The 27,567-nt window shown below is 44.6% G+C and overlaps 1 protein-coding gene across 11 annotated transcripts in view; it reads left to right on the top strand.

The window, feature by feature from the left end:
- Window positions 1-27,567, top strand: part of FGFR2 (fibroblast growth factor receptor 2) — a 120,196-nt gene that overhangs the window by 66,371 nt on the left and 26,258 nt on the right. For 4 of the 11 annotated variants that reach the window (XM_004374903.1, XM_023730015.1, XM_023730016.1 and 1 more), the window contains 4 exons: window positions 11,216-11,406; window positions 14,141-14,285; window positions 16,367-16,563; window positions 26,794-26,945. In XM_004374903.1, the coding sequence (XP_004374960.1) occupies window positions 11,216-11,406; window positions 14,141-14,285; window positions 16,367-16,563; window positions 26,794-26,945 (685 nt within the window). Of the gene's footprint in view, window positions 1-11,215; window positions 11,407-11,947; window positions 11,953-12,531; window positions 12,680-14,140; window positions 14,286-16,366; window positions 16,564-26,793; window positions 26,946-27,567 lie in introns of all 11 variants that reach the window. The other 7 variants (XM_023730017.1, XM_023730022.1, XM_023730021.1 and 4 more) reach the window with 4 other exon arrangements.

The following is a 27,567-nucleotide window of genomic DNA, read 5'->3' as shown; positions in this document are numbered from 1 at the left end:
TCAGAAAGCCCCTCTACTGAGAATGGATGGAAATGGCCTGCCAGGTAATAGATGGGTACAGAGAGTGCCGTTAAAAGTGGGCTGCTTTCGTGCACATGAAGCCATGGAGCAGAAATTGAGTAGGAAGTAAATTCCTGTTGCTGTTTTTGTGGCTCAGGGGCCATTTGTTTCTCCCAAACCAGTGCTACTCCAGTCAACCCTTAAAGGGCTCCACTTCTTTCCAGATAGCGCCTCTGGAGGTTCTGGAGGGAATTGCATCCTTTGCTAGCTCTGTGGCCTTGGACAAGTCACGGGGCCTCTGGGCCTCGGTACGCTCCTCTGTGAATTGAGAATAATGACATGCTTTCTTCCTGTCGGGGGGATGAAGTGGTGGGGGGGCAGTACTTCTTAAATAATAGTACCATGTGAATGGTAACCCATTGCTGTCGAGTCAGTTCTGACCCATAGCGACCCTATAGGACAGAGTAGAACTGCCCCATAGGGTTTCCAAGGCTATAATTTTTACGGAAGCAGACTGCCACATCTTTCTCCCATGAGTGGCTGGTGGGTTCGAACTGCCAATCTTTTGGTTAGCAGCTGAGCACTTAACCACTGTGCCACCAGAGCTCTCTCATGTGAATGGTAGTCAATTTATTAGGCAGTCACATAGCCCCTCTTCTACTTCTAGGCCAAGACACACACACTTGGCCAATCCCTGCTAAAGGAAGGGCAGTCCTCCTTTCCCCCAGGACAGATTTCATCACTTCCTCTGATAGCTACTGTTTAATGAGCTTTTGGTGGCTCCAGAGAGAGGGCTACTTCTCATACCTGTTTCACAACCAGGGTTCCAGTAAGCAAGGACTGATCATTGGGTTGCTGGATTACCCCAGATGTGACTGGCTGGCAGATCGATGCTTTGCTGCAGCCCTGGGCCCACTAACAACTCTCTCCTTCCAGGCACCGAGAGCAGGTGGTGTCCGTGTGGTGCCAGCTCCCTGGGGTTGGAGAGGGCAGAGCCCGCGTGGATGGGGCACGTTAGGACTTTGTGGTTATCAGCATTTTTGCCATGTTCTCTGCAAGCCATCCATTGTCCTTTGCCCCAGCGTGGAGGAAGGAGGCCTTATTGATTGGTTTAGATTCTGGCAGGGGGCCTGGCTGAGGTGGCTGGGAAGTGGGCTAATATTTGATCTCCGGTCTAATCTTTGGCACTGAGCCTGTGGTGTGGGCAAAGAAGATACAGAAGTGTCACAGTCGAGTTAATACCTTATAGCATTCTGTAAGGAGAGGGTCTTCTCCCCATACCTGGAGATGGTTCAGGTGGGGGTGGGCCCAAGGAAAAGCTGTTGCTACCAGCACCTGGATGAGTAAGCTTGACATGAAGACCTAAACTCATTGATGGCGTTTGCAGTACCCGGTAATGTGCCAGGACTTAGCAAGCACTCTCTCAGCATGTGGTATGTGCTGAGTTTAATGAGGTATTTATTGTATTTGGAGTTTGGTGTTTCTTTATACAGTGCAAATTCGGAAGCAAGAAAGCGGCAGAGTTTCTCTGTAAACTCCCCTGTTCATAGCGCTTCAGTGAACGGTTATGTTAACAAACTGAAAAGCCCCAGCTAGGACATTCATGCTGTGACCCCTTAGGATGGCAGTGCAGAAATGCCATCGTCTGCTTCCTCTTTGAAACGATACGCTCACTGGTTTGTTTCTGTGGATTCCTCCTCCCTAAGAACACCCCACAGCTGTGGTCACTGTCTTCATGTTAAGTCCATTTTCACAGTCAAGGAGAAGGCAGGGCAGAAACAACCTAACATTGTAATAGGGATGTGCTCCTACCTTAGGGAACAGGTTCGAATTTGGAAAGGCAACTTTTAGAGTTACTGCTCTACCTTTAAGGAGCCCTGGTGGCACAGTGGTTATGCGCTTGGCTGCTAACTGAAAGATTGGCAGTTTGAACCCTCCAGCCGCTCCGCAGGAGAAAGATGTGACAATCTGCTTCTGTAAAGATTACAGCCTTGGAAACCCTATGGGGCAGCTCTACTCTGTCCTATAGGGTTGCTGTGAGTTGGAATCGACTCGGCGGCTATGGGCTGTCGCAGCAAGATCAAATACAGGTGGGGTGCGAGGGAGAGATGGTCAAGGGTGTTGGTGTTGCTATAGGGAGGTTATTCTGTTCCTCCTTCTGAAAAGACAGAGATGAGCTGGTGCTAACCTCTTTGTCTTGGTTTGGAGGGAGGAAATGGGAGCATAGCACACTCCAGCAGAGACTCTGTATTTATTGTATGTGTCAATTAACTCTCCATCTAGGGAGCACCTAGGTCAGAGTGGCCTGTGCTTGGCCTGGAGAGGAGGCATGGGCTTTCCTCTCTTGGAGTTCTCATTTTACAGGGCAGAAGACCCCCAACTGGCACAGTGAGAAGATGATAAATAGGGATGGAAACTTCCAGAGTCTCCCCATGTACAAGATTCTCTCCACTGAGGCCTGTAGAAACTTTGCCCATCCCAAATTAAGTACAAATCAATAGATCAAATTGTAGCCCAAACATATATCCCCCATTGTATCAGGAAGAAAGTGATCTGTTCAGAGACAAGCATTGGATTTTATTCTGAAAGGATCTTTTATAAGTTGTACTTTATTTAAAAAGGAAGTCCTCATTTTGTTCAGTTGGTTGTACACTCTGGGCTGCAACGGAAAGGTGAGAGACGCTAGTCCTTTAGAGTTTACACTTTGACCAGTCAGAAATCAAGGGAACCCTTGTGTCTGTGAGAACATCACTGAATGTTCAGTGGGAGTGGGTTGCGTTGGAGGCTGGGTTGAGGCATCCCATCAGTCTTGGGCAGTGAGCAGAGAAAGGGAATTCTGATTTGAGCCTTTTGTGACTTGGGAGGACTTACCTCGTTAGCTTATCTCTTTAGGTGATGCCTGTACCAAGGAGTATCTAGAACTGCTTGTATTTTCAGTGTCGGAGTTTTGTCTCTGAGAAAACTAAACAGGATTTATTGTTCAACTTCCCATGATGTTCATACCAAAGGGAGGCATTTCTTGTTTGCTCACATGGACTGAAAGCTTTTACTTCTGCTTGAACCACCCCAGGAGCAAAACAAGGCATCTTGAAAGATTGACATGATAGATTTTTCTAGACTTCAGAGGAAAGGCTTATTAGATGGTGGAAGTTGATGAAACCTGTCAACATTATTTCCATGAACATCTTCCCATGTCAGTGCATACTGATCTACTTGAATCTTATTAATGGCTATGCTTTTCTGTAATGTTGTTATTGTTAGGTGTGGTCGAGTTGGTTCTGACTCATAGCGACCCTATAGAACAGACTAGAACTGCCCCATAGGGTTTCCAAGGAGCAGTTGGTGGATTTGAACTGCCGACCTTTTGGTTAGCAGCTGAGCTCTTAACCACTACACCACCAGGGCTAGTATAATTAGTATAATCATACCCCTATTGGTGGGCATTTAAGTTGTATCCTTCTTTTGGGTTTTCCAATGACAAAAAAATGCTGCAATGACAAACTTTGAACATATCTATTTATCAGTGTGAATATTTTTCTAGGATTTCTAGAGGAGGACTAGCTAGGTCCTTTTTGATGAATAAAACCAGTTGTGTTCAAGCTGATTCTGACTCATGGTGACCCATGCGTGTCAGACTAGAAATGTGCTGTGTAGGGTTTTCAATGGCAGATTTTTTGGAAGTAGATTGCCAGGCCTTTCTTCCGGGATGCCTCTGGGTAGACCCAAACCTCCAACCTTTAGGCTAGCAGTGGTTAGTAGCCAAGTACCTTAACTGTTTGCACCACCCAGGAAGCTCTTTTGATAGATAGCAGAGCATTTTCAACCTAAGGAACTTCATGTGGAGTAGAGTTATCTTTGACTGGAGGTTCCCCAGTGGTTTCTTTTTTGGCTTCATCTTTACAAGTCATTTGAGAGGAGATGTTCTAATTAGGAGCTCAGTTTTTGTAATGAGAGTATGTTTAATGTTTAGTTCTGGATTTTATTTTTCTTTTTAAACTTTCCAGCATGTCCTTCCCACGGAGGAAACCCAACTGAGCAGACACCAGCTGATCATCTTGCATTCCTGAAAGCTATTGCACCCTATGGCAGTTGGTGGGGTGCTGAGGCCTGTGATGTAGCTCCCCCAGTGTGATTGCTGTCAGCTGTGTTTACCCCATCTCCTCAGGAGGGAGCCCGGGGAGACTGATGTCTGAGTTTTACATCAGCGTCAAAACCCAAGCATAATGTAGGGAGGGACCTTGTGCAAAGTCTTTGTGTTAGGAGAGAGAAAAGTCCTCATTTAGTAGACTGGACGACATAAATATACTTAGCTTGTTGAGAAGGCAGGTTTTCCACAACCTTAAAAATATATCATTACTAGCTCACTCTATAATATGTGACCTTTGCCATGTCTCCTTTAACAAAAGGAAAAGAAAAGGCATTTTCAAACCCAAATTTGGCATAACTTTGTAGTCACTGAAGCCTTCGGTTCCGGTTTAACTTTTGGAAGGCTCCGAGCTCAGGGCGTCTTAAACAGTTGAGGTGTAAATAACGTAAAGCTCTATTCCTGTAATTCGCCCAAGACCCAAATTGACACCCTGCTGGTAGAAGCCATTCAACCCTGAGCCAAATAATATCTTCGGTGACATTCATTAGGGAAGGCACTTTGCTTCCACCCGCTCGGGTCTTTCTTGGCCCCTGAGCCTCAGCCAGCTTCTCACTCTGCTTCTCCACCTCACTGAGCAAGCACAAAGGAGTTAGAGGTGTTTTGCTTCTCGCATTTCACATGGTACAGCCCCCTTAAGTCATTTTGTGACTTCAGTGCTGGAGAGAAGACACTTCCTGTTGCCCTCAAACGAGCTTGCTCCCTCAGACTCTGCTGTCCCTGGGAAGAAACGTGTGGTTTGGAGAAAGCTGGAATCCCAGCCCAAGGTTTTGCAAGACTTTTCAGAGTCCAGTTTCTAGGCAGAGGGCATTGACCACTGGGTGACCACACAGCAAAGGGGAGAGAAGAGCAGAGTCAGAGAGGAGCAAGAGGCTATATCTGGGAGGCTTGAAGGGCAGCAAACCTTTCCATTCACCTTCTTCAAAATTGCAATTAAAAAAAGGTTCTTAGAAGTAATTCCAGGGTGGCTGTTCTAGACAATGACAAGCCAGAACACCTGCTTATGGACCCCTTGGTGCTCTCTGAAAGTGTAGTACTCCTTCCCGTCTATCTTAGTTTCTGAGTGTTGCTGTAACAGAAATACCACAAGTGGGTGACTTTAACAAACAATATATTTTCTCATAGTTTAGGAGGCTAGAAGTCTGAATTCAGGGCTCTAGCTGTAGGAGAAGGCTTTGTCTGCTCCTGGGGAAACTCCTTGTCTCAGCTTCTCTGGTATTCTTCTCGGTGTTCTTTGGACATCTCCATGTGGCATTATCTACCCCTCCGTTTGTGCATACTTCTATGCCTGATCTGCTCTTTTTATGTCTCAAAAGTGTTTAGGTTTAAGATACACCCTATACTGATACCTATTGCCATCGAGTGGATTCTGACTCATACCAACCCCTTGTAACAGAATGGAACTGCCCCATAGGGTTTCCTTAGCTGTAATCTTTATGGGAGCAGATCGCCAGGTCTTTCTCTATCAGAGCCTCCGGGTGGGTTTGAACCGTCAACCTTGTGGTTACCAGCTGAACACTTAACCCTTGTGCCAATGGGGCCCCTTTCCACAGATTTAAGTGTTAGGATTTACAACACATATTTTTGGGGGGAGGGCACAATTCAGTCTACAACACCATCCTATCCTTCTCCTACTGATCCTTTTTAGTTCCGACTGTCTTTTGTGCCGATCTCCAGAGACTGCAGAAAGCTTAGGGAAACAAAACAAAACTCAGGACTCAACTCGATGTAGCCTGTCTGGTTTGCGTGCATTAGGCGGAGTCTTGACAAGGCAATGAACTCATTCTACTAATTGTAATTAGCGTGAGGTCTTTAGCAGGTTATTGGGCTCCTCAGACTTCACAGGGCTTTGATCCTCCTCCTCCTAATAACCATGCCTCATGCTAACTGATTTAGTGTGTTTTTATGCAACAAAAGCAACCACCGCCTACTCTTCAGAAAAAAAAAAAAAACTAGGCTAGGCTTTTAGAAAAAAAGAATTCTCAGTTGTTTTCACTTGTCCTCCAAGTCACAGAGAGTTCTTTCCCTATCCGGCCCCTCAGAGTTGCTATGAAACTACCATTTTGGAGGAAGGGTAATTAAATTTTGATTTTCACTTCAAGACAGAGCAGGCAGGATTATCCACGCCCCTTAAATCAGGAGACGGACGGTTTCCAGTTCAAAACTGGGAACTCGATGTGATTCCAGTCTCTTCGTGTTTTGCTGTCAGAGAGGATGGCTTTTGAAATGGTCCTTTGTGGCAAGCGCGGCCTAAGTTTTGGGAGAAATACTTAGGAGAGCTGTGTGCTGGGAAACCGGCAACTCTGCACTTGATTAATTTATAGGTGTAATTTAAGAGCCTGATTCTCCTCTGATCCTTGGGATGCGTGTTCATGGAGCCTGCAGACCTGAGGCCACTCTGCTTGGTGGACGTTTTTTATGGCCTTTGCCACGTCAGAGCACAAGTTGTAGATCTGTGAGGAGCAAACATATTATTATGTCCAGAGGAGAACTGGCATGTTATAAAGTTTCAGTGGCCAATTAACAAAGATTTATTCTTTGTCACTCAGGTATTTTCCCTCTCCCGATAATTACTTCTTGGAATGAAGCAAGCAGTGTTTGCCTCCTGCAGTCTTGAGTTGGGTTGGGACACCCAGCTACAGAGCAGGACTTGAGAGCGTCAGCCACGACGTTTGGCCTCTTAGGGGCTGAGTCTTCTGCTTTTGTAAAGTGGACTAATTTGGAGCACTTGAAAAAGGGGGCAAGAGCAGGAGTGAGAGAGAGAAAGTGAGGGGGAGAGGATGTATTTTTTAAACACTTCAGTCTGTGTTTACTACGCATTTATTTGGTGGAACCTCATTCCAGCAGTGCCGCCAACTGTTCCATGGGCCACAGCCGCACCCTCTCGGGCAGCTGTCCCTTCTGACTTGGTTTAGAACCCACACGGGGACCTCAGAATCACTATTTGAAAGGTACCCATCCTGTTCCATGTTGTGCGTCTGCAACCTGCTGAACTCAGGATATGTTTTTTAAAAACCACAATCAAAAATCAGAGGTTAGCAGCGTGTCACCTTTTCTGTTTTCCATATATTTATTTCACTCCCCACGTCCAAAGAAAAATCTGTTTTCTATAATATCTGAGCATTAAACATGCTATAGGAAAGCTGTGCCTAAAACTGTAAATCCTGAAGATGTGATTTTTGTTATCACATAGGAGAACAAGAGAGGAGCCAGTACTTGGCCTGATTCTTTCATCCAGAGATAACTCATTGACGAATTCTTTTTATATATCAGCTTGTGGCCAAGAACCCGAGTGATTCGTTTGCCCAAGGCCTGGGAAGGTTCTGGGAAGGTTTTGTGTGGAGAGGCGTCACCCCACTGCCCTCTTCACGCAGTGCCTGCCAGGCCCGGCCACAGGGGGCGCTGTCTGCACTGCCCAGCCTGCTTGCTCAGCTGCCATCTTTTTCCTGCCTTTGCCTTGGATTTTCAGAAGTGAGAACAGGAGTCAAAGTGCTGTCATCCACTTACAGGTCACCGTTCTTCAGAGTGTGACGGATACCCAGGGAAGACTGCTCACGAAGGCCTTGCAAAGGGGAGCCTGGCTTTTGCAACGCTGGCATCCTGGGACTCCTTCCAGGAGGTTTCAGGCCTTGTTCTCTGACTTGTTTAAGGGCAGGGAATAAGGTTGCAAAGGAAATCAAAGCCTGATGTGGAGAAACGAAATGTGAGGCCTACTGACTTTTAAAAAACATTTTAAATAACATTCTCTAAGGTTTCATTTGATACTGAAGGCAGCTGTAATAAGTTTTGGAAGACGGTGTACGGTTTCTATTACAGGACGATTCATTCCCCTTGCAGTTTTTGGGCCCAAAGTGAGAAAGGGCCGAGGGGGATTTGGAGGTGGTGGTTAAGAGGTTATTTTGTATAAGGTGAGAAAATTTGAAAAGATGAATTCAAGACTGCAAGTGGGGGAACATTTGGTATGCTGTAATTTGCAAATGTAATAATATGAAACCGTTGGGAAGGTGATGCTTTTTTTCTTTTTTTGTGAAAATAGTCCAGATAGCAACGGAATAACTTAATAACTCAAGTTCCCCAGCACGATGACCACAAGTAAAACAAGACCGCAGCTCTGTAGCGGGCCTGCCAGTGTTGCCCCAGTGACTAAGTTCCCTGTCGAAGGCTGGCGCAGGCCAGAGATGTTGGAACATGAAAGCACTCATTGTTCACGGGGCATCGTTATTTGGTATTACACGCACAGTGTTTGCTTTGAAACGATTTATTAGAAACAAGGATGCCTAAGAACAAGGACGTGGTTTGAAATTCATTTGATCTGGGTTATGACATTTCAGATTTTATACTGCCTTTGTTTCTAAGAATAACTGTTTTGGTCCACTGTAAATACTTAACCTTAAAACATGCAAACACATAAGCACACACGCGCAAAACTGGAAAACTGAGCCAGGGAATGAATTGATACCTGAAGTTCACTTCTCTATGGGAAGGAGTACAACTTCTTAATATTTGAGGTACGAAAAGAATCCAAACCAAACCTGCTGCCATCAAGTCGATTCCCATTCACAGCAAACCCCAGAGGGCAGAGTAGAACAGCCCCATAGGGTTTCCAAAGCTGCAATCTTTACGGAAGCCGACTGCCACATCTTTCTCCCACGGGGCGACTGGTGGGTTCAAACTGCCAGCCTTTCGGTTAGCAGCCAGGTGCTAGACCACTGCACCACCAGGGCTCCGTAAGGGGGTCTGTTTTGTGAGTGTGGCTGGCAGTATCCAACCCAGAAGATGGCTTTCCTTTGCTCTGCTCACTCTTTTGGTAGGAGGGCTGGTGGGGATCGAGGAGCAAGAGTGTGTGTGTGTATGTGTGTGTACGTACACTTCACTGTATCCTTCCCTTGGGGGTGGGGCTAGCACGGTTAAACCAGACCTTACTCACTGCCAGCTACAAGCAGGTACCGAGCGGGAGGCTCTCCATGACCCGTCTGTGGGGTGGTGTATCAGCCAAAGAGTGAGGATTTCTGGTGATGCTTCAACGGCATCCCAGCTTTGAGGTTTGCTACCCGTAAAAAACTAGGAGTCTGGATTCTTTACTCAGCCTACATGGGTGATACTGGGGCAAATGAATGACTTCTTTGGGGGCTCTGAAATTCTTATCTTTATAATGTGAAAATGTAGGTGTTTGTGAAGTGATGGGTGATTCCAGAATGAAATATGCTAAGGGGAACCACTAGCTCTTTTTTTCTTTCTTTTTTGAAGTTTTTAAAGAGCAGCAACAGGCTTATGCAGTAAAGCCAATTTACACATGGTCTGGCTCTTGTCCAACAAATTCCACGAAATGACATAAAGGACATTTTAATCTGGAAGGCCCCGGTAGAGAAAGGCTTAGGTATCTGTCGTCCTTTGCTGTTTCCAGCCCAATGCATGGGGACACTCAGGTGCAGCATGGAGATCTGTTTGTTAGGCCAGCTGGGTTCTCCTCATTTCCCTAGACCATTTTGTAAGCTGGAGGTTAAAGGCAGTGGTACCTTCAGTTGGGGCAGGGAGATAGGGAGAACAGCTATATTTGGGAATGGGTCAGTGATTGGGTTTTGTGTGGCTCTTGATGGACTCACCACGTAGGAAGATTCCAGTAAGTTTGTAAGGATAGTGCCTTTGTGTATAAGACACAGCAGGCTGGTCTGTTAATTCTTTGAAGAGCCGTGTGTGTAGTTGCTAGCACACCTTCACTGAGTTGCCTCTGTAGGATTTCGTCAGAGACCACCTCTTAACTGCAGAGCAGCCTTTCCAGGCTTAAGACAAGAGGTGATGTCTTTTATCGAGAACTTTTCTCTAGAGGGAGAGGCAAGTGAGGGCTGAGAAGTGATCCACGGTACCTACTTTAAGACAGACTACAACATTGCCAGGATTTAGGGAGTGGTGTTGCCAGGTATTTATTTTAGTGCACATCTGAATAAGCTAAGGAGTGTCTATGTGTGCATCTAGTACCTGGTGTTCCATAAATCTGTTGTGGTTGAGTCAGTTCTGACTCATGGTGACCACATGTGTCACAGAGAAGAACTGCTCCATAGAGTTTTCTTGGCTGTAATCTTTACAGAAGCAGATCACTAGGCCTTTCTTTTGTAGAGCCGCTCGGTGGGTTTGAACCACCAATCTTTAGGTTCTAGCCAAGAGCAAACCATTTGTGCCACCCAGGGACCTTGGTGTACTGTTTTTGTGTGCCATCGAGTCAAATTCTGGCTCATGGTGACCTTATATAACAGAGTAGAATTGCCCCATAGGGTTTCCTAGGCTGTAATCTTTATAGTAACAGACTACCAAGTCTTTTCTCCCATGGAGAGCCTGGTGGGTTCGAACCGCCAACCTTTTGGTTAACAGTGGATCACTTAACCATTGCACCACGAGGGTTCCTGGGTGTACACTAGCGTTTAATAGATATCAGATAAATAAACGAATGAATTAAAAAAATGAACTGGTGAATGGAATAAACTCCATGGTAAAGAGATGCATCCAAGTTGTTAGTTTGGTCCGTGTGTAACTTTGGCCATTTGCTTTTAGTTTATGTACTTTTTTCTAAACATCCGTAGGTCTCCTCAGAGCGTCTTAGGAAAGTACAGGGAGACGCTGTTCTTGTAGGAGCCATTTTTGTTATCCAGGGTGACCTTAAAGTTAGTTGTGTCCATTGCCTATGGTGCTAGGAAGGTTAGCATGAGTTTTTGATATTATTCTAAATGGAAGGGTGAAGAAATCCCCACTCCACCATTTGTCTGTTAGGTCGTCAAAATAAGTCTTTCCCTTGTTCATTAGGTGGCCATGGACAACCGCCAACTTGGGATATATAAGTCCGTTTCTCAATTTTCGAAATAAGTCTCTTTTTACAAGGGTAGCGCTCCAGCAGTCTCCTTTGAAGTTGCTGTTATGCATTGGGCCGTGGTGTTATTTCTAAGGAGTCAGCCAGCAGACTGGAGGCCTTTTTGGCTTGAGTTCACTGACAGCCTTCTGGACAACATAACTCATTTATTCGTCTCTTCCCCCTCCCCTGCCACCCATCTCTGCTCTCCCTTTCTCCCCTGTCTCCATCAGAACGGTCCCCACACCGGCCCATCCTCCAAGCTGGACTGCCGGCAAATGCCTCCACTGTGGTCGGGGGCGACGTGGAATTTGTCTGCAAAGTGTACAGCGATGCCCAGCCCCACATCCAGTGGATCAAGCATGTCGAAAAGAACGGCAGCAAATACGGGCCCGACGGGCTGCCCTACCTTAAGGTTCTCAAGGTGAGGACTTTCTGAATTCGAAGGAAGCCACGACTGGGGTCTCCTCAGTAGGTGTGGCCACACCTTCTTTGAGTTCCTGCTGAATTTTGAGAGGAGATGACTCTCTTTGATTGGTCAGTAGAGTATGTTGTGGAATTAGCAGATCATTATGCCTGCTGATCAAATTCCAGAAGAGAACTGTGGGGCAATGGAAGGCATAGTAGACTTGGCGTCAGAATTGTTCAGCTACTTATCAGCCCTGAGATCTTCGACGAGACATTTAGGCTTAGCTGCACATGTATAAAAGCAGAATAATGATCCTATCTCCCTTACAGGGCAGTTATGTGGAATAAATGGGATGGAGTACATGAGAAAGCTTTGTAAATGCTGGGCGTTGTACCAATGTTTATTGTTGCTCTGATGTTGTTTTTGGTTAATATGACATTAGCATCAAATTTTAGTAGCCACCTGTAGAAACTACTTAGATTTTCGTTTTTTAAAAAAAATCGCTTAACTTTTGAAGTTTATTCCCACTTAGTTTAGGCAATATATGTGAGGAAAGGTTCTGTGCTAGTGAAATCTTGAACAAGGAAATTTTCTTTGCCCTTGTATTTCTTGTTGGGCTCCTTGGAAATCCCCATTTTAGTGGCATCAGCCTCTCTCTCTTTTTTTTTTCCCCAAGCCAACTTGCTCTTCAAGACGATGATATCAAGCAGAAGCTGTTTCTGTATATTAGTTTTTAGCCCTGTCAGTGTCTCCCACATGTAGTTGCTCATAGAGAATGGCCTTAGAAAGAACAGTCTCCCAGTGGAATCATAGGTAGCTCAACTGAGAACTCGTCAACCAACGAGGTGTTGTCTCCAGCTAATAATTTTTTTTTGGTCCAAAAAGCTGGAAAAAGTTAACCAGCATGGGGAACTATCAGCCTGTTCTGCCCTGATCATACCCTTCCACCCCTTTCCATGGGTCACTTCCATTGTTTTCCCCCAGTTGCCGCCTTATGTTCTTTTTAAACCCACAGCCCTTTACTGCTGCCGTTTAGACGTCATGGAGGTTATTTTCTTGTGATGTGTCGGTGGTGGGGCCATAGATAGTATGACGTCCTTCTTGGTGGGCCTTTAAATTGTTCTCCTGTGTCTGTTCCAGCACTCGGGAATAAATAGTTCCAATGCAGAAGTGCTGGCTCTGTTCAATGTGACTGAGGCGGATGCTGGGGAGTATATATGTAAGGTCTCCAATTATATAGGGCAGGCCAACCAGTCTGCCTGGCTCACTGTCCTGCCAAAACAGCAAGGTAACAACGTTTTTGTTTTTGTTTATTTTTGTTAATTTTTTTTTTTTTTTTTTAAGAAAGCTGAATATAGAAGCTGAAAAGACTTGGTGCTTTGGGAGACTGCAGGCAGCTTATAGGATAACTCTGGTGGCCTTGGTATATTTGTAATCATCTTTCTTTGGTGATGCGGCTGGCGTGATACCAGCAGCCATGGAAAAATGCCCACAATGTTCAAAGTGTTTGCTCTCGTTTCTTATAAAGATAATGCTCCACTTCCACCCAGTTTATAAGTCGTTCCTTCTGGTTTATCAAGGAGCCCTGGTGGCTCAGTGGCTAAGTGCTCGGCTGCTAACCGAAAGGTCGGCAGTTCAAACCTACCAGCCGCTCCGTGGAAGAAAAGACCTGGTGATCTGCTCCAGTAAAGCTTTGGAAACCCTATGGGGGCAGTTCTACTCTGTCCTCTAGGGTCACTGTGAGTCGGAATTGACCCAGTGGCAATGGGTTCTGGTTTATCTTGTTTGGGCTGCATGTTTCCCACCATTACTGCACACGAACACCATTTTAAATGTACACCTACGTGCCGATTGAATTCTTGGCATTTACCTATCAGCAGAGTTCATGCCTACTTCAACCCCAGATTTTTAGAGAAATACTGGCATGATAGAATTTGTCCAGCAAAGCAGCATTCCTTGGTTGCATAACTAATACTTAGGAGATACTGTCCTTGACCTTGCTATCTCAGATTTGAGGGTAGTTCATGTTAATAAATAAATACACTGCTGGGTGCTATTGAAGGCAGAAGGTTGACTTTCATGGTTTGTCATAACATGTATTCAAATGTTTATGTTAAAAAAAAAAACAGAACAAACAGCCCAGTTTTGTTCCTACCAAGGCCATAGTTTCTTCTGTTTTCTTTGAATCCTCTGTAAGTCAGGATGGTTATGCAAGAGTAGAAATAACCAGAGCCTGGTAGCCAAGACCACCTTCTGCCCTGGTTGGTTTCCCCAGGGTCAGGAGGTCCTGCAAGGGCTCCACATGGGCTTATCTTCCGTGTTTTGCTTTACAGCACAACCATTTAGACAGCCCTCACTCCCCTACCCCATTTTTCAAGGTGGGAGTCTGCAGCCAATAGGACCAGAACCCAACTTAGCCTTTTGGGTGCTACACGTTTGGAAAACCAGCCCTAGATCCAAAAACCAAGAGAAGGCAACGAAAATGAATGTCTGTGGGTTGATTTTTCCATGCATTTGATCGCATGCGTGTCTAGGAGGTGAAGCCAGTGTGGTGACGGGCCGGTGGAGGTGAGCTGGTCAGTGTTGGTCCATGTCTCTCGTTGTGGGCTTTGTGGATGGGCTGCAGCCGGAGTCTCCTGGTGGTCCAGCACCCGCTGAGGCCCGTGGTGCGACGCCTCGGGGTTCCAGGCCCCCTCCACAATCATTTCTGTGTCGTCTAGCTTTTTCTCTTGCTTCCCTTGTTTTTTAGGCTGCCGGTGTTAACACCACGGACAAAGAGATTGAGGTTCTCTATATTCGGAATGTAACTTTTGAGGATGCTGGGGAATATACGTGCTTGGCGGGTAATTCTATTGGGATATCCTTTCACTCTGCATGGTTGACAGTTCTGCCAGGTATATACCGCTCTTTCTCTCCATGGTTTTTCCCTTTTCTTGGTTGATTGCTATAAAATTAACACAGCTTCTGTTCTCAGAAATGGCCCTTTTTATCCTTGCATAATAATAAAGAAGAAAAAAGATGTTTAAAATGATCCCCGAGGGATAAGAAAGTTGCCTTGGAAATTCACTTATGGTGTGATCCCATCCTCAAATTTATGATTAAGTAAAATTTCACCCTTGAAACCCAAAGGGATCCTCTCGTATGTTTAGCGAGTCATTGAGTCAATGTATAAATTGGTGAGTCATTGAGTCAATGTATAAATCCCTTGTCTCTTAAGGAAGAAGTTGAAATTGCTTTGTACACATCAAAGTAATTTTTTCTCACTCCAAATTCCGTTTTTAACTAAAATCCCTTATCTCTTTGTGTCAGTTGTGCCTCACTTTCTGTTTTTAACGCGATGTAAATTGATGGCGATGTGTGGAGATGCCTGGTGAAGCACCTCTCCTGCAGGTGTACAGAAGCAGTGTGTTACCTTCCTTGGGAATCGGGTGGCTCATCGCATGTTGCCATAGAGTGGCGTCTCAGTTTGCTTTTACTGCAAAGCATGCTCCTGCCATCTTGGGCTTGATGTTATTTCTGCCCTACAGAGAAATCAACATCAGAGAAGCTCTATTGCCTAAACATGGCTGCCTCTGAATCTTTAATCAGTGTCTCTGTCCTAGTGAAACTTTCTTGATAATCACTCTCTGCTCTGATTTGTCTGCCTCTTTGCCATTTTCTTTGTGAGACTGCATAGACCATGGTTTGCCTGCATAGCCTGTGGTTTGCTAGCTCTGATGTTCCACTCCAGTTATTAATTCCTTATTTTTAGAGTATGGTGCCTCCCTGCATGCTTATTTTATATCTAGTAAAATATAGTGATCATTTCATTTTGTGCTGTGCTGCTGAGAGTTTTGACTATCTTGCAAATATTTTTTCTGATTAAAATGTGTAAGCTTTAAGTAATACCATTGCATCTGTTTTTTTCTTTTGTTGTGAATCTGCACCGTAAATATTTGCTGTGAAACAGTTAGATGCCTCTTATGTTAAGCTTGCTTTTACTTGCAGTATTGCATTCTGCGAGTACCTGACTGGCACTTTTTAACCAATTTGCCTGAGAGTACTAGCACATTAACAAAGAATGCAGTTTAAGAAAAATACTACTTGGAAATACACTGCTTGTAGCTTGACCATTGAGAACTAAGGAGAAGGCATTATTGGAAGTTTATATAAGAATGTGCTAAATTAAGCAATTACATGTATACACACATGCCATTTACATTTTTTTTTCATTAAGAGAGAAGTCATAGTGACTTAGCAGTATAACCAGATGCATAAAAATATAAATGGTCATTGATTAAGGAATATTAGAAACTTTCTATATTACGAACATTATGAATTCCGTATTATAAACAATTCAGTTTTTGTATTGAATACATTTGTTTGTTTAATTGAATAATATGCTGGAGTATATTAAGAATTCAGAACTTTTTTGGACCAGCCTAGTGAATGGATATTTATTTCATTTCGTGTGGAAGTGTGTTCACCTGGGGTATTTCATCTTGTCACGTCTTCCCTTGGAAGAGCCTGTCCAAATAAGACTGAAACACTGTGTCTTCAGTAATAAAAGCGGACACGGTCCTACTCCAGCACTTTTAATTTGGTTGGCCTCAGAGATCTTCATGAGAGACTATCCTTTTGTTGTGGGTGTGGTCTGTTGTCCTGCTCCACCTCAATGTCTAACAGAATGTGGCCTGGTGTAACATGGTGGCAGCTGCTTACTGGATTGCAAATGCCCACTGAGACTAGCTACAGTGACTGCCGGGGCCTTGGTGGTAAAGTGAGAAGCCCTTGGTTATTCCCCTTTGTTGGGAAGAGGCACGTGGCAGGCCTGTGGTGCTGCCATCCCACACTGCACTGAGTGACTGGGAAGCCTGTCTTGTTTTGGGCATTGGTCATCTCCTCGTGATTCCTGTAGTTGTGGTAAGAGGCGTCAGTCCAGCATCCTAACTCTGTGGCCTGCTTATCTTCCCCCACCCTGTGATCTGCAATCCAGCTCCCGTGAGAGAAAAGGACATTACCGCTTCCCCAGACTACCTGGAGATAGCCATTTACTGCATAGGGGTCTTCTTAATTGCCTGTATGGTGGTGACGGTCATCCTGTGCCGGATGAAGACAACGACCAAGAAGCCGGACTTTAGCAGCCAGCCGGCTGTGCACAAGCTGACCAAGCGCATCCCTCTGCGGAGACAGGTAACAGAAAGTAGATAAAGAGTTTAAAGGAGTTTACCCCTTCCCCATGACCGAGCCAGCTCTGAGAACGTCTCCTCTGCTTGGATTTGATCTGTGTGAGCTTTGAGACACAAGTGGCTTCAGTGTGCTGCTTGGGTGGCAGTCCAGTGAGTGTTAGGAGCTTGCAAAGTCAAGTCTTAGTGCATTGCTGTGATCAACCTGAGTCTAGCTCCATGAGCAAGAAAGACGAGGTGTGAGAATCAGAGAGTTCATCAGCAGGACTGGAAATGCCTCTGTGTGCGTTGGATGAAGCTCGAATCCAGTGGGTCTCTTGGTACCATGGACTGCTTTTGTCTCCTGAGACCTAATCCTTTTTTTTCAAGACAGGCATGAATATCCAGATGGGGTTTGTGCCACTAGTATATAGGGCAGAGACTCCAGCTCTCTTGACTTATTTTTTTAAATCAAGGTCAGAAACCTGCACTCCAGAGATGAACCTGAACTACTGCTTAATTAAAACCGGTCCATGATGCATTTCTAAAAGTCTAAATTGAATTTTAGGTCAACCCCTCTAATTCTGAAAATAGAGTTTTATGCATATATTTTGTTGTCTGTCAGTAATTCACAGGTGTGGCTGTGGATTGGGGGATGGAATGACTTTTATATGGCGCTCTGGCAGCAGATTGTGTTTATAACCTTGGGCTTGGTCTTTGATGGTTACTGTTTGCTTGTGCGTGGCTCCTGATTGGTTTAGTTTTCCTTTGGGGAGATGGGGTCAGATAGAGCCTCCACTTGTGCCATAAGCCAAGCCCCTGCAAAGGTGAGTGGTGAGCTGTTTTGACTCTTTCCTCCTGAGAAGGGCCTTCGTGGAGATTGGATAGAAGGCAAGTGTGAATGCAAAGCCACCAAAGTGTTTGGAACTTGGTTCCGACAAAGCTGTTTTTTGGAAACGGCAAATAAAAATGGCTAACTCGCTGGCTGTATTTGAGTGTGTACTTAATAGACTTTACTAGATGCTTATAAAAATGGCAGATTCTTTAGTCCCAACGCCAGAGATTCTGGTTTAGTAGGTCTGGGTGGGGTTGGGAATCTGCTTTTTAAACAAGTCCCCAGAGGATTCTAAAATGCACTTTGAGAAATACAGGGTTCATCCCAGTCTTGCCTCTCCTGAGACTTCAGGTGCAAATGACATTTTCTGGACAAGGCATTAGGAAGGATTAGGAACCAGCTGATCAGCCGTGGTCTTGGCATGAATCCGGTTGTTCTCAACCAGCTCCAAAACCTGGTCTGAATGGGTCCCTGTGTGTTTCCTTGAAGCCATGTTGCAGGCAGGTCTGTTTGCGTGAAGGGGGAGGAGAGGAGAGAATCTGGAGTGTGTGTCAGGTGCTGGTGATTGAACCAATTGTGCTCTAAGAGCAACGGAAAAAGGGATCATTGGTCACCCCTGTCACCAAGCATGCTGTTGTCATTTAAGATGACCCCACTGCTATTCCTGGAGCCATGATAGGGCCCATTTCTGGGAGACTCCAGTCTGGGAGAGTCCAGCCAGGTAGTGCTGCGACCTTCAGATGGTCCCCACCCCCTTCCCAGTTGCCTCTGGGCAGCATCCTTACGGCCACCGTCTAGCCCTAGGGAGCTGTAAAAGGGAGCGGTGTGTTCCTATTGCTATTATTTTTTTCTAGTAGGGAAAAATGCTGCTTGCTGGAGCAAACCTTAGCTAGGTTTAGCTAGGCCATTGTCCCTTAATCATTTCATTGTCCCCCCCCGCCCCCCGCCGCAACTGTTACAATGTTCTTTTTCCTTTCCCTTTTGTTTTTACAACACTATTTATTTCCAAAACTTTTAATCACCCTAAACAAACTCAGTACCCCTTAAGCAATAACTCCTCATCATTCCCCTCCCCCCAAGCACTAATCTACTTTTGGTCTCTATGCATTTGCCTCTTCTCTATATTTCATATAAATGGGATCATATCATATTTGCCCTTTTGGGTCTGACTTATTTCAGTCAGCAAACGTTTTCTGTTTTGCTTCTTTTTAATCTATTTGGAGAGTCACCACATGAGTTATTTGAAAAATAATATATAAATTTTAAAACTATAAAAGCGGCTAAAACAGAACGTCTTCGTGGATTAAAAATTTAGTATTATACAGATGTTAAGACTCCTTGAGCATTTTTTAAAACACAGTGCAATCCCAATCAAAATATTCATTTTAGAATTTCATAAAAGGATTCTAAAAGTATTTGGGGAAAGTCTATGAGAGTATAATCAGATCAGGAATATTCTGAAAAAGAAAATAAGGAAAGATTAGTTCAGCCGTAGAGCAATGGCTATTATAAAGCTCCAGTTAGAAACACAGCATGATGTTGGTGCAGAAATAAAAGATAAGCTAATAAAACCAAACATGGAAATTTAGTACATGATAAAGGTACTCTTTTAAGTCAGTTGCAAAAATGTGGATTATTCAATACAGCATAGTATTTTTAAGGTTCATCCATATTATAGCATGAACTTCATTTCACTTTATGGCTGAATAATATTCCACTATCTGCCTGGACTACATTTGGTTTATCCATTCATCTGTTGATGGACATTTGGGTTGTTTCCACCTCTGGCTGTTGGGAATAGTGCTGCAGTGAACATAGGTATACAAGGATCTGTTTAAGGCCCTGCTTTCACTTCTTTTGGGTACATACTCAAGAGTGAATCTTCTCTTTTTCTTGATATATGTGAGGCAGATGCCCCTAAAATCCCCTTGACCTCAGCCATGGTCATTGTGTTTTCCTTTCTCACTGGCCTCTGGCCTTTGTTCATCGTCCTTCTCCACTTAAGTCGGTCATTTTTCTCATACTCCCCCCATGTAATGGAGTGTTCCTTCCTTTCTTTCGTCCCTTTCTCTTCCCTCCCTTCTTCATGATTTATAATGTAATTCCATCATAATTTACTGAGTACTTTGTTTAAGCCAGGTTCCAGGTGAGGCGTGGCCCGTGACATTCTCCAGTGGCTCTGAGGGTATTTTGGGGCCATGGTTTGAAATATAACTGCCTTGTATTTCAGTAGAGTCAAAGAGTGCGAGAGAAACAGAGGGAAGTTGGCAAATACCCATTCCCCTGGGAAAATAAGTCTCTGAGAGATTAATTTATTTGGGGAAGGTTGACATACCAGCGCTCTTCATATATGTCCAAATGGGATGGCTTATTTGTTCTTCACAATGAGCGCCTCATCAGTAAGCACTGCCTCTTTGTTGGAGAAGGAGATGCCTATCGGGTACCTGGATAAAAGAGGGTTATTGGACAGTGACTGGAATGAAAAGCCCCAGAAAGGCCCGTAGATACGTTGATGACAGAGAAAATACCATAGGTATGCCAAGCATGCCTTTACCTGGCGATAGGTGAGCCTGTAATCAGATGTCTCATGCATGGGTTATTTGTAGGCATTTATGAGGCCACTTTTCATTCTGCATTGTCCCAGCCTTCCCTGTCACACAGGTAGCACTCAGCATCTTTATGATGGAGTCCGAATTTTATCTTCTTGGCCCTGACCCTCACCCTTCCCCGAGCACACACACACATGGCCTTTCATGCACTGTCAATCATTGTTCTCTTTCTAGAACAAGGGAGGCCGTTTTTGATTCAGTCATGAGTTTTTGCTTCTTGACATTTACTCATCTGCACTGGGTTTACTGGTTTAAGATGGACATTTCAGTGTGTGGTTGTTTTTGGAGATAAATATAGTTTTCTCCTGCACCAAAGGAGAAATTTTTTGTGATCATTTCCCAGTACTCATGAGTATTTTTGAGGCTTGGAGAAAGAGACAGAACTTTTTGGTGGAGGGAGAAGATGGCATGGATTTTCCTGTTTTCTTCAACAGGGGCTCATTCCTTGTTTTGCTGGGTCTTGGCGCCACGCTAGGCAATTGCCATCTATTTCTACTCCTTTGGCGCCCAGCGTGTTAAATGGGACCAGTAACAGCCAACTCGCAGGGGTACACCTTAGTGACCTTGTTGGTTCTTGTACAAGTTGCCATGGCTGCACCTGGACAGTCAAAGAGAGGGCTTTAACCAAAAACCAAACCAAACCCATTGCCGTCGAGTCAATTCTGACTCATAGCGACCGTATAAGACAGAGTAGAACTGCCCTGTAGGGTTTCCAAGGAGCAACTGGTGGATTCGAACTGCTGACCTTTTGGTTAGCAGTCAAGCTCTTAACCACTGCGCCACCAGGGCTCCAAAGATAGGACTGACTTTTCTGAATTTTCCACAAATCAGTTGGGGTAGGGGGATGGTGAGGAGGCAGAGGAAATGGAGGATGCTTGTTAAGGAGGCATGTGGAGTCACTGGGTTTGTGGAACAGGATTTTCAGCGAGTACACTGTGTTGTTCCTTTGGATCCAGAAGCTGCCATAGGGCAGGATGGAGGTTAACACCGTCTTCTGTGTTGGCTGCGTACAGATCCATCTCCTGGGTGGAGAGACACACAAGTGCATATGTGCTCACCCTCTTCCCCCAGAAGGTGCCACAGGTCTTTTTTCTCAGACTTCAGTTTTAACATCCCGGCCTTGGATACAGATAGATTGACACCTAGAGAAAAATCAAAGGCACTCGAGGTCATCTTTGATAACAGGGTCTTTGAGGCAGTGGCACGTTCCCGAGGACATCATGACCAGACAAAGATGAGGGGGACTTGGAGGAGTCACGAGCCAGGCCCTGGGGCCATGAATTAAGGACCACTAAACACATCTAATTTCAGGAAGGTAAGTCCCACTTCTAGAAGCCCGTTTACTACCTAGTGGGCTGAACATCATGATCTCAGAACATTCTCTGTGTTTTGGTCAATCAAATGGTCTAATGAAACCCCCACTGGTTCCAGAAAACATTTGGGTAATTGGAGTGGTCATGGATGGCTTCACTGGAATCTGTCCTTTCATGTGGCAGCTCACCCTCCCCTGCCCCCACTTTGTCCTTCTCTTCACTCCGCCTCATCTGATGGACACCGACTGCCTGGCCTGACTGAGACCCTCTAGTCAAACCAGCTTGCTCAGGACTCTCTTTGCTCCGACAGGTTTATTCATGGGGTCCTGGGGAGAGCTTTGGGCAAGTGAAAACTCGCTGAGGGAGAAGAGCGAGTATCCCATTAACAGCCTTCCCTAATTACCTACATTTTGTTACGGAGCAAAAAAAAAAAAAAAAAAGTCAGAAACCTCTTGAGCCTTTCTTTATCTTAGCCTCCCAGCCTGAGGTGGCGGAAGCATTTTGTTTGGCCCTAGAGGAGCAGGGGGCAGGGCTTACAGCAGAAGTACCTTAACTCCAGTGCCTTATTTTCTGCTTTGGACTAGGAACTTGACCCACAGCCTAACTAATAGAGAGTTTCTTTGTTAAACTGTGGTCCAGTGCACAGGAATAAACATATAAATAGTAATCACTGCTCCTCTGAGGCGTCTTTGCTTCTGCCTGCTCTGTTCTCTGCGAAGCCTCCTCTCGATTTAGAAATCTAATCTGATGTAAAGAGATAACACTATTTCTTGGTGGCCCTTTAAAAAGAAAGCGGGGGAAACACTTCCTTTCTTAATCTCCCGTATGCACCGTGGAAATACACGAAAGCACATTTAGTTAAAAGCTTGATTTATGGTACATGGTAAAGAGATTCCAGAGAGTGGGAAAGCTGAATTAGAGACTGAAAATAAGTGCCTTTTTTTTTTTTAAAAAAAAAAGCCTGCTAGGATTTGAGAGTAGGAAAACAGTTTATTAGAGCATTAGCATTTAGTGTTTATAAATAACTTATGTATCGCAATCATTGGAATATTTTCAAATAAGTAAAAAAAGGAAAACCCAGAATTGAAGAAGGATATCTAATAGGGAAGATGATGGCTTTGTACAAAAGGGAAGAAAGCAGCAATTTAAATCAGAAGGATCTCGTAGATTGGCCGTGGGAGTTTCTGGAGGGGCATGGTATCGAGGAAGGGGCTTGGGTGAATTGTGGCATTTTGTGGGGAGATAGCCTGCAAGGCGTAGTATCAGGCTGCAGAACATTAGTGCTCAGAGTAAAATGAAGTGATGAGAAAGCCAGTCATGTTTTATGGTTCCAGAGAGGATTTTAAAAGCATAGTAAAAATGCATGGAGGTAAAATTAAGCTGTACCTCAGTAGACAGAACGATAGAATTAGGTAGTTTCTTATACTTTTGGCATTTTCTTACATTTTTCCCTTTGTGTTTCTACAAAAGTGTTTTCCAGATTTGTACATTTAATCTGAGTCTCTGCCTTTAATCTGAGCAGAATTTCCAAAAGTAATCCTTTTTGTAAATACTATTATTTTTAATAACAACAAAGTTTGTAAAGAGTTTCCACTTTAAAAGCATCCACGTTATAACTTTGTTGGAATACTCTGGGGGGAAGGTGTGTGGGAGCCTTTGTCCAAGGTTTGTGGGTAAAGATTCCTTTCGGGTCATAGGTTAGCTGCAGAGCAGTTAACTTTAGGCTGAGTATTAAGTTTTTCTGTTCTTAAATAACCCATATCTGGAGCCCCATTGGCACAGTAATTAAGTGATATGGCTGCTAACCAAAAGGTCAGCAGTTCAAATCCACCAGTCACTCCTTGGAAACTATGGGGCAGTTCTGCTTTGTCCTCTGGGGTTGCTTTGGGTTGGTAAGGGGCTCGACGGCAACAGGTGTTTTTTTTTTTGTTTTTTGTTTTGTTTTGTTAAGTCATATTTGGGAGTCCCTGGGTGGTGCAAATGCTTAACACACTTGGCTGCTAACTGAAAGATTGGTGGTTTGAGTCCACCCAGAGGTGTCTTGGAAGAAAGGCCTGGTGATCTACTTCTGAAAACTCAGCCATGGAAACCCCTATGGAACACAGTTCTACTCTAACACACGTTGGGTTGCCGTGGGTCAGAAGGGACTGGATGGCAGCTGGTTTTAGGCATAGGTGCACCCAAGTCAGATGATGCAGAGATGCCAGAAAACGCAGCCTGATAGCAGAAGGAGGGACAAAAGCAAACAGTCTTGTAGTTTTAAACTCATTTTAGAAATCAGTATATTTTATGTCTAATAAGACATAAGACCCTCTTTTTTCTTCACCCATGACATGCCTCCATTCACAGCCTTATTATCTTAAAAGATATTGCTGTTTTTAAAGAAAGTACTTTTTCAAAAACATAAGGAATACATATACATAGCAATAAAATTCAAATGGTCTTGAAAGTTCTGAAATAAGAGGTATTTTCTTTCCCCTTCCCTAACCCCTAGTCTCTCTCCGCAAAGGTAACTGCTGCTAAGTCTTTTATATATCCTTCCAGACACTTTTTTTAAAAAGGTCTGTGTTCTCACTGGGGAGGGCTGCTTGCTCCTATCGTATTCTGTAAGCTCATTGATGAGAGCAGTGGGTTTGCAGGGACAAGGCACAGAAGCTTGGAGAGACCTCTGCTTTCTGGTTGTTAACCTCACCCAGAACTCTTCCTCCCAGTGATATTCCATTCCATTTCTCCTGGTCTTCGTCGATCCCAGTACACCATGCACCCTAGTGGTGGAATTCTGCAAACTGCCGGCCCAGCGATTATGGGCTATGCTGCTGGCATACAGAAGGAGTCCGGGGTGTGGAATCTGCCTGGTCTCAGCCATGTTGGGCCTGGACTGCTTCACCACACTGCTAGGTCCATCTTTACTCCTTGGCTGAGTCTTCTCGTTTATCATCTTCAAGCACAGGCTCCCGCTGTGATTACTGGTGATTTTTGCCTGTTCACGTAGAAGAACTTCCCAGAAGACCCTTCCGTCTTTGACAACACCAACTTCCCAGAGTCCTTTTGCATCCACAGCTCATGGCCCTGATGCAGGAGCTAGGTGGGCATTAGGATTTGGGGAGGCGTCTTCGGTCAGACCCATCTCGGAGTCTTTCCAGTCTCCTCTGCGATGGAGCTCAGGGTGTGTACATGGCCAGTGCAAACCATGGAGATCTTGAAGATGCTATCTGGAAGTCCCTGGTCTTTGATGTGTCCTGACAATGAGGTTGGACAGCACGTGGAGTCTATGGTGGGGACTTTGAGATTGGTGTCTGTTTTGCCTCAGGGGATTCCTGCCTGGTCCTTATCATCATTGGTGGGGTGGTATCCCCTACATGAGTTCACACATTTGCCTTCTTGTCTTTTTCTCCTTGCTTCTCCATTTGCCCACATGACTCGGACCTTTGGGTGTGGACCGTCAGCCTCTCGGAGCCTAATCTGTCCAGGGAGAGCCCTCTCAGCTCCAAAATTAGCGATTCTTCATTTCCTTTTTTCAAATTTACTATACTCACAATGAATAAACATCCCTATATCTGTATAATAAAATTTAGAAACCATTTTGTCTGCCTAGACTGCTCAGAAGGCTCAGAAATGTATTTATATACATTTAAAAAGGTAATAGAACTTCTGTTAAAAATTGCCTGCCTCTTGATTCTAATACTGAAACCAACTTCCTATTCCTAAAAAAAAAAAAAAAAATTTCCAGTTCATTCTTAGATACTTTATTCGTGTCCTAGGGCAGCTATAACAAATTGCCACCAGCTGGGTGGCTTAAACCAAAACCAGCTTGCTGTCTCACAGTGCTGGGGGCTGGAAGTCTGAAATCAAGGTGTTGGCAGGGCCATGCTCTCTGAAGCTTCCATCCCTTTCTCTTAGCATCGGGTATTGCCAGCAAACCTTGGCGTTCCTTGGCTTGTAGGTGCATCACTCCAATCTCTGTCTCCGTCATTGCCACATGGCGTTCTCCCTGTGTGTCTCTCTGTCTCTTTTTCCTTCTTGTAAAGACACCAGTCCTATTGAATTAGTGCCCACCCTAATGATCTCATCTTAGCTTGATTACATTTTCAAGGACCCTGTTTCCAAATAAGATCACATTCAGAGGTAGTGGGGGTTAGGATTTCAACATTTCTTTTCTGGGGACACATTTCAACCCATAACAGACGTCTTTTCAGGTTTCCTACCCATGTTAAGGGCAGTCTGAGTTTAGAAAGGAGAGAATCCAGGTTTACCAAATAAGAGGTATCCAGAGAAACACAGGTCATCTGATTCCCCTTAGTCCAGGTTCTCCCGGGTCAAGTTCATCTCAACTAAGTTTGTTCATCTGGACTTGTTCTGAGGCACCTTGATTAAAAGGTGTTTGTAGGCATAGCTGGGAAGTACTTATGAGCTGGGCAGTTGGTGTGGACAGAACCAAAGGTGGGCTGGTGAGCTGCTTTGATGGGTCATATTGACCTCATATTCTAACTTCCTTGTTCATGGCTTAGCAGCCTGCGATCTGACCGAGGTTGCATAGCAATCCTCAGAAGTGGCCTTCAGGCGGGCTCTCATGTGGTTTCCATCCACAGACACTAGAAAAGGGAAGATGTTATATTTAAGAAATAACCAATTTATTGGATACAGAGCCTCATGGGTCAGGGAAAACAAGGAAATAACTTGGTGAAGCCCTGCATGCTGCCAGGTGGGGCAGGAACTCTCCTGTGTGACTGAATAAAGGTGTATGTTTCTTTCCCTTAACTCTTTGTCCCGCTTCCATCCACTGGTTTTTGAAACTGGAGTTGACAAGTGGTGGTGCATTTTCACCTCCCAGCATGAACAGCCACAAGTTCCCAGAAGGGCTGGGGAGAAGAGCAAGAGTTGTGTTTTGGGTTGGAAGCGTTTGATGTCATTAATCGGAGAATGGCTCCCAGTATTTGGGTCTCAGGTTGCCATACATAAAAGGACTTGGGGAAAAATGGAACAGCTCCTACCTGTCTTTTACATTCAAACCCTAGATCTTGAGATATTCTGCTTTAATTTGAAAAGACAAACGGAGTATTAGCTGATTTTCCAAAAATTTTCATCAAATTTCATAAGCATGGCATTGATCAGTGATCTGAGTGGATCTAAGGGCAGAATATCATTTGTGTACAGGTAAAAAGGCAATAATGACACCACTGAGGTCTGTCCACATGTCCTCAAGTGACAGTCTTGAGGAATTAGGACAGGAAGAAGAATGAGATTTTGATCAAAAACGATATAAAAATTTTGTTTGAAAACCTGACCATAGGACCGTATAATTTGAATCTGCTACTTCGTAGGAGGGAAGGACAGAGGGTTTGGAATCCAGTGATTTTTCATTTTGGTCCAAGTTCATGGCTCTGACTGGCCCCCACCCTGCTTCCCTTCTCATTATGGAGACTCTGGCTGGGCTCCGGTAGGTTTCCAGCCTTCAGAGGTGGAGCCAGGATTACATCTGCATCTTTGCATTTTGTATCCAGGTTTCCGCCGAGTCCAGCTCCTCCATGAACTCCAACACCCCACTGGTGAGGATAACAACACGCCTCTCCTCAACAGCGGACACCCCCATGTTGGCAGGGGTCTCTGAGTACGAATTGCCGGAGGATCCAAAATGGGAGTTTCCAAGAGATAAGTGAGTACTTCTACTGGTAACATCTCCGAGTGGAGACTTAGATATACATGGGTATATTGGATTGACATTTTCTTTTTATGACCTTTGCAAAGGTTTTGCTTGGACAATGTCAACAGGAGTGAGTGAGACTGTGTTTCTAAATAACCAACTCCTGAAAAATGGAAGAATTGATTCCTTTTTTGTTTTGATAACTTTCTTAAAGGAGAGCTGCGGAGCCACGGCTGGTCCCCAAAGAGGATGCTATCTGGCTAGCATTTTTGTCATTTCTAGACCATTCAAACTAAGTCAAGTGGAATAAACTTGGAGTTATCCAATTTGTAAAACAGACCTGACATTCCAACTCTTGGTTACTAGAACATGAGTATTCTGTAGTTCATTTCTGTGGAGAAATTAGGTGTAGGGAATAAATTGCCTAGCGAAACATTCCCCAGTGTTGCTGTTTTCAAAGGTTATCAATGTAGTATCAGGCTGTGAATCTTCAAATTGGCACCTGACACCTCATTTCCAGTGGTCCGTAATATTTTCCTTATCGGATGATACAGAGGTGTTACAATCAGGTGTTCAGCCTGAGTGCGGCTGCCTGAGCTCTGCGGGAAGCGTTGGTGTGGGCTTGTGGATCTCT

This window comes from Trichechus manatus, unplaced genomic scaffold, assembly GCF_000243295.1.
Source record: "Trichechus manatus latirostris isolate Lorelei unplaced genomic scaffold, TriManLat1.0 scaffold00031, whole genome shotgun sequence".
Lineage (NCBI taxonomy): Eukaryota > Metazoa > Chordata > Mammalia > Sirenia > Trichechidae > Trichechus > Trichechus manatus.
The sequence above is the reverse complement of the archived record's forward strand: the minus strand, read 5'-3'. Positions and strand labels throughout refer to the sequence as shown.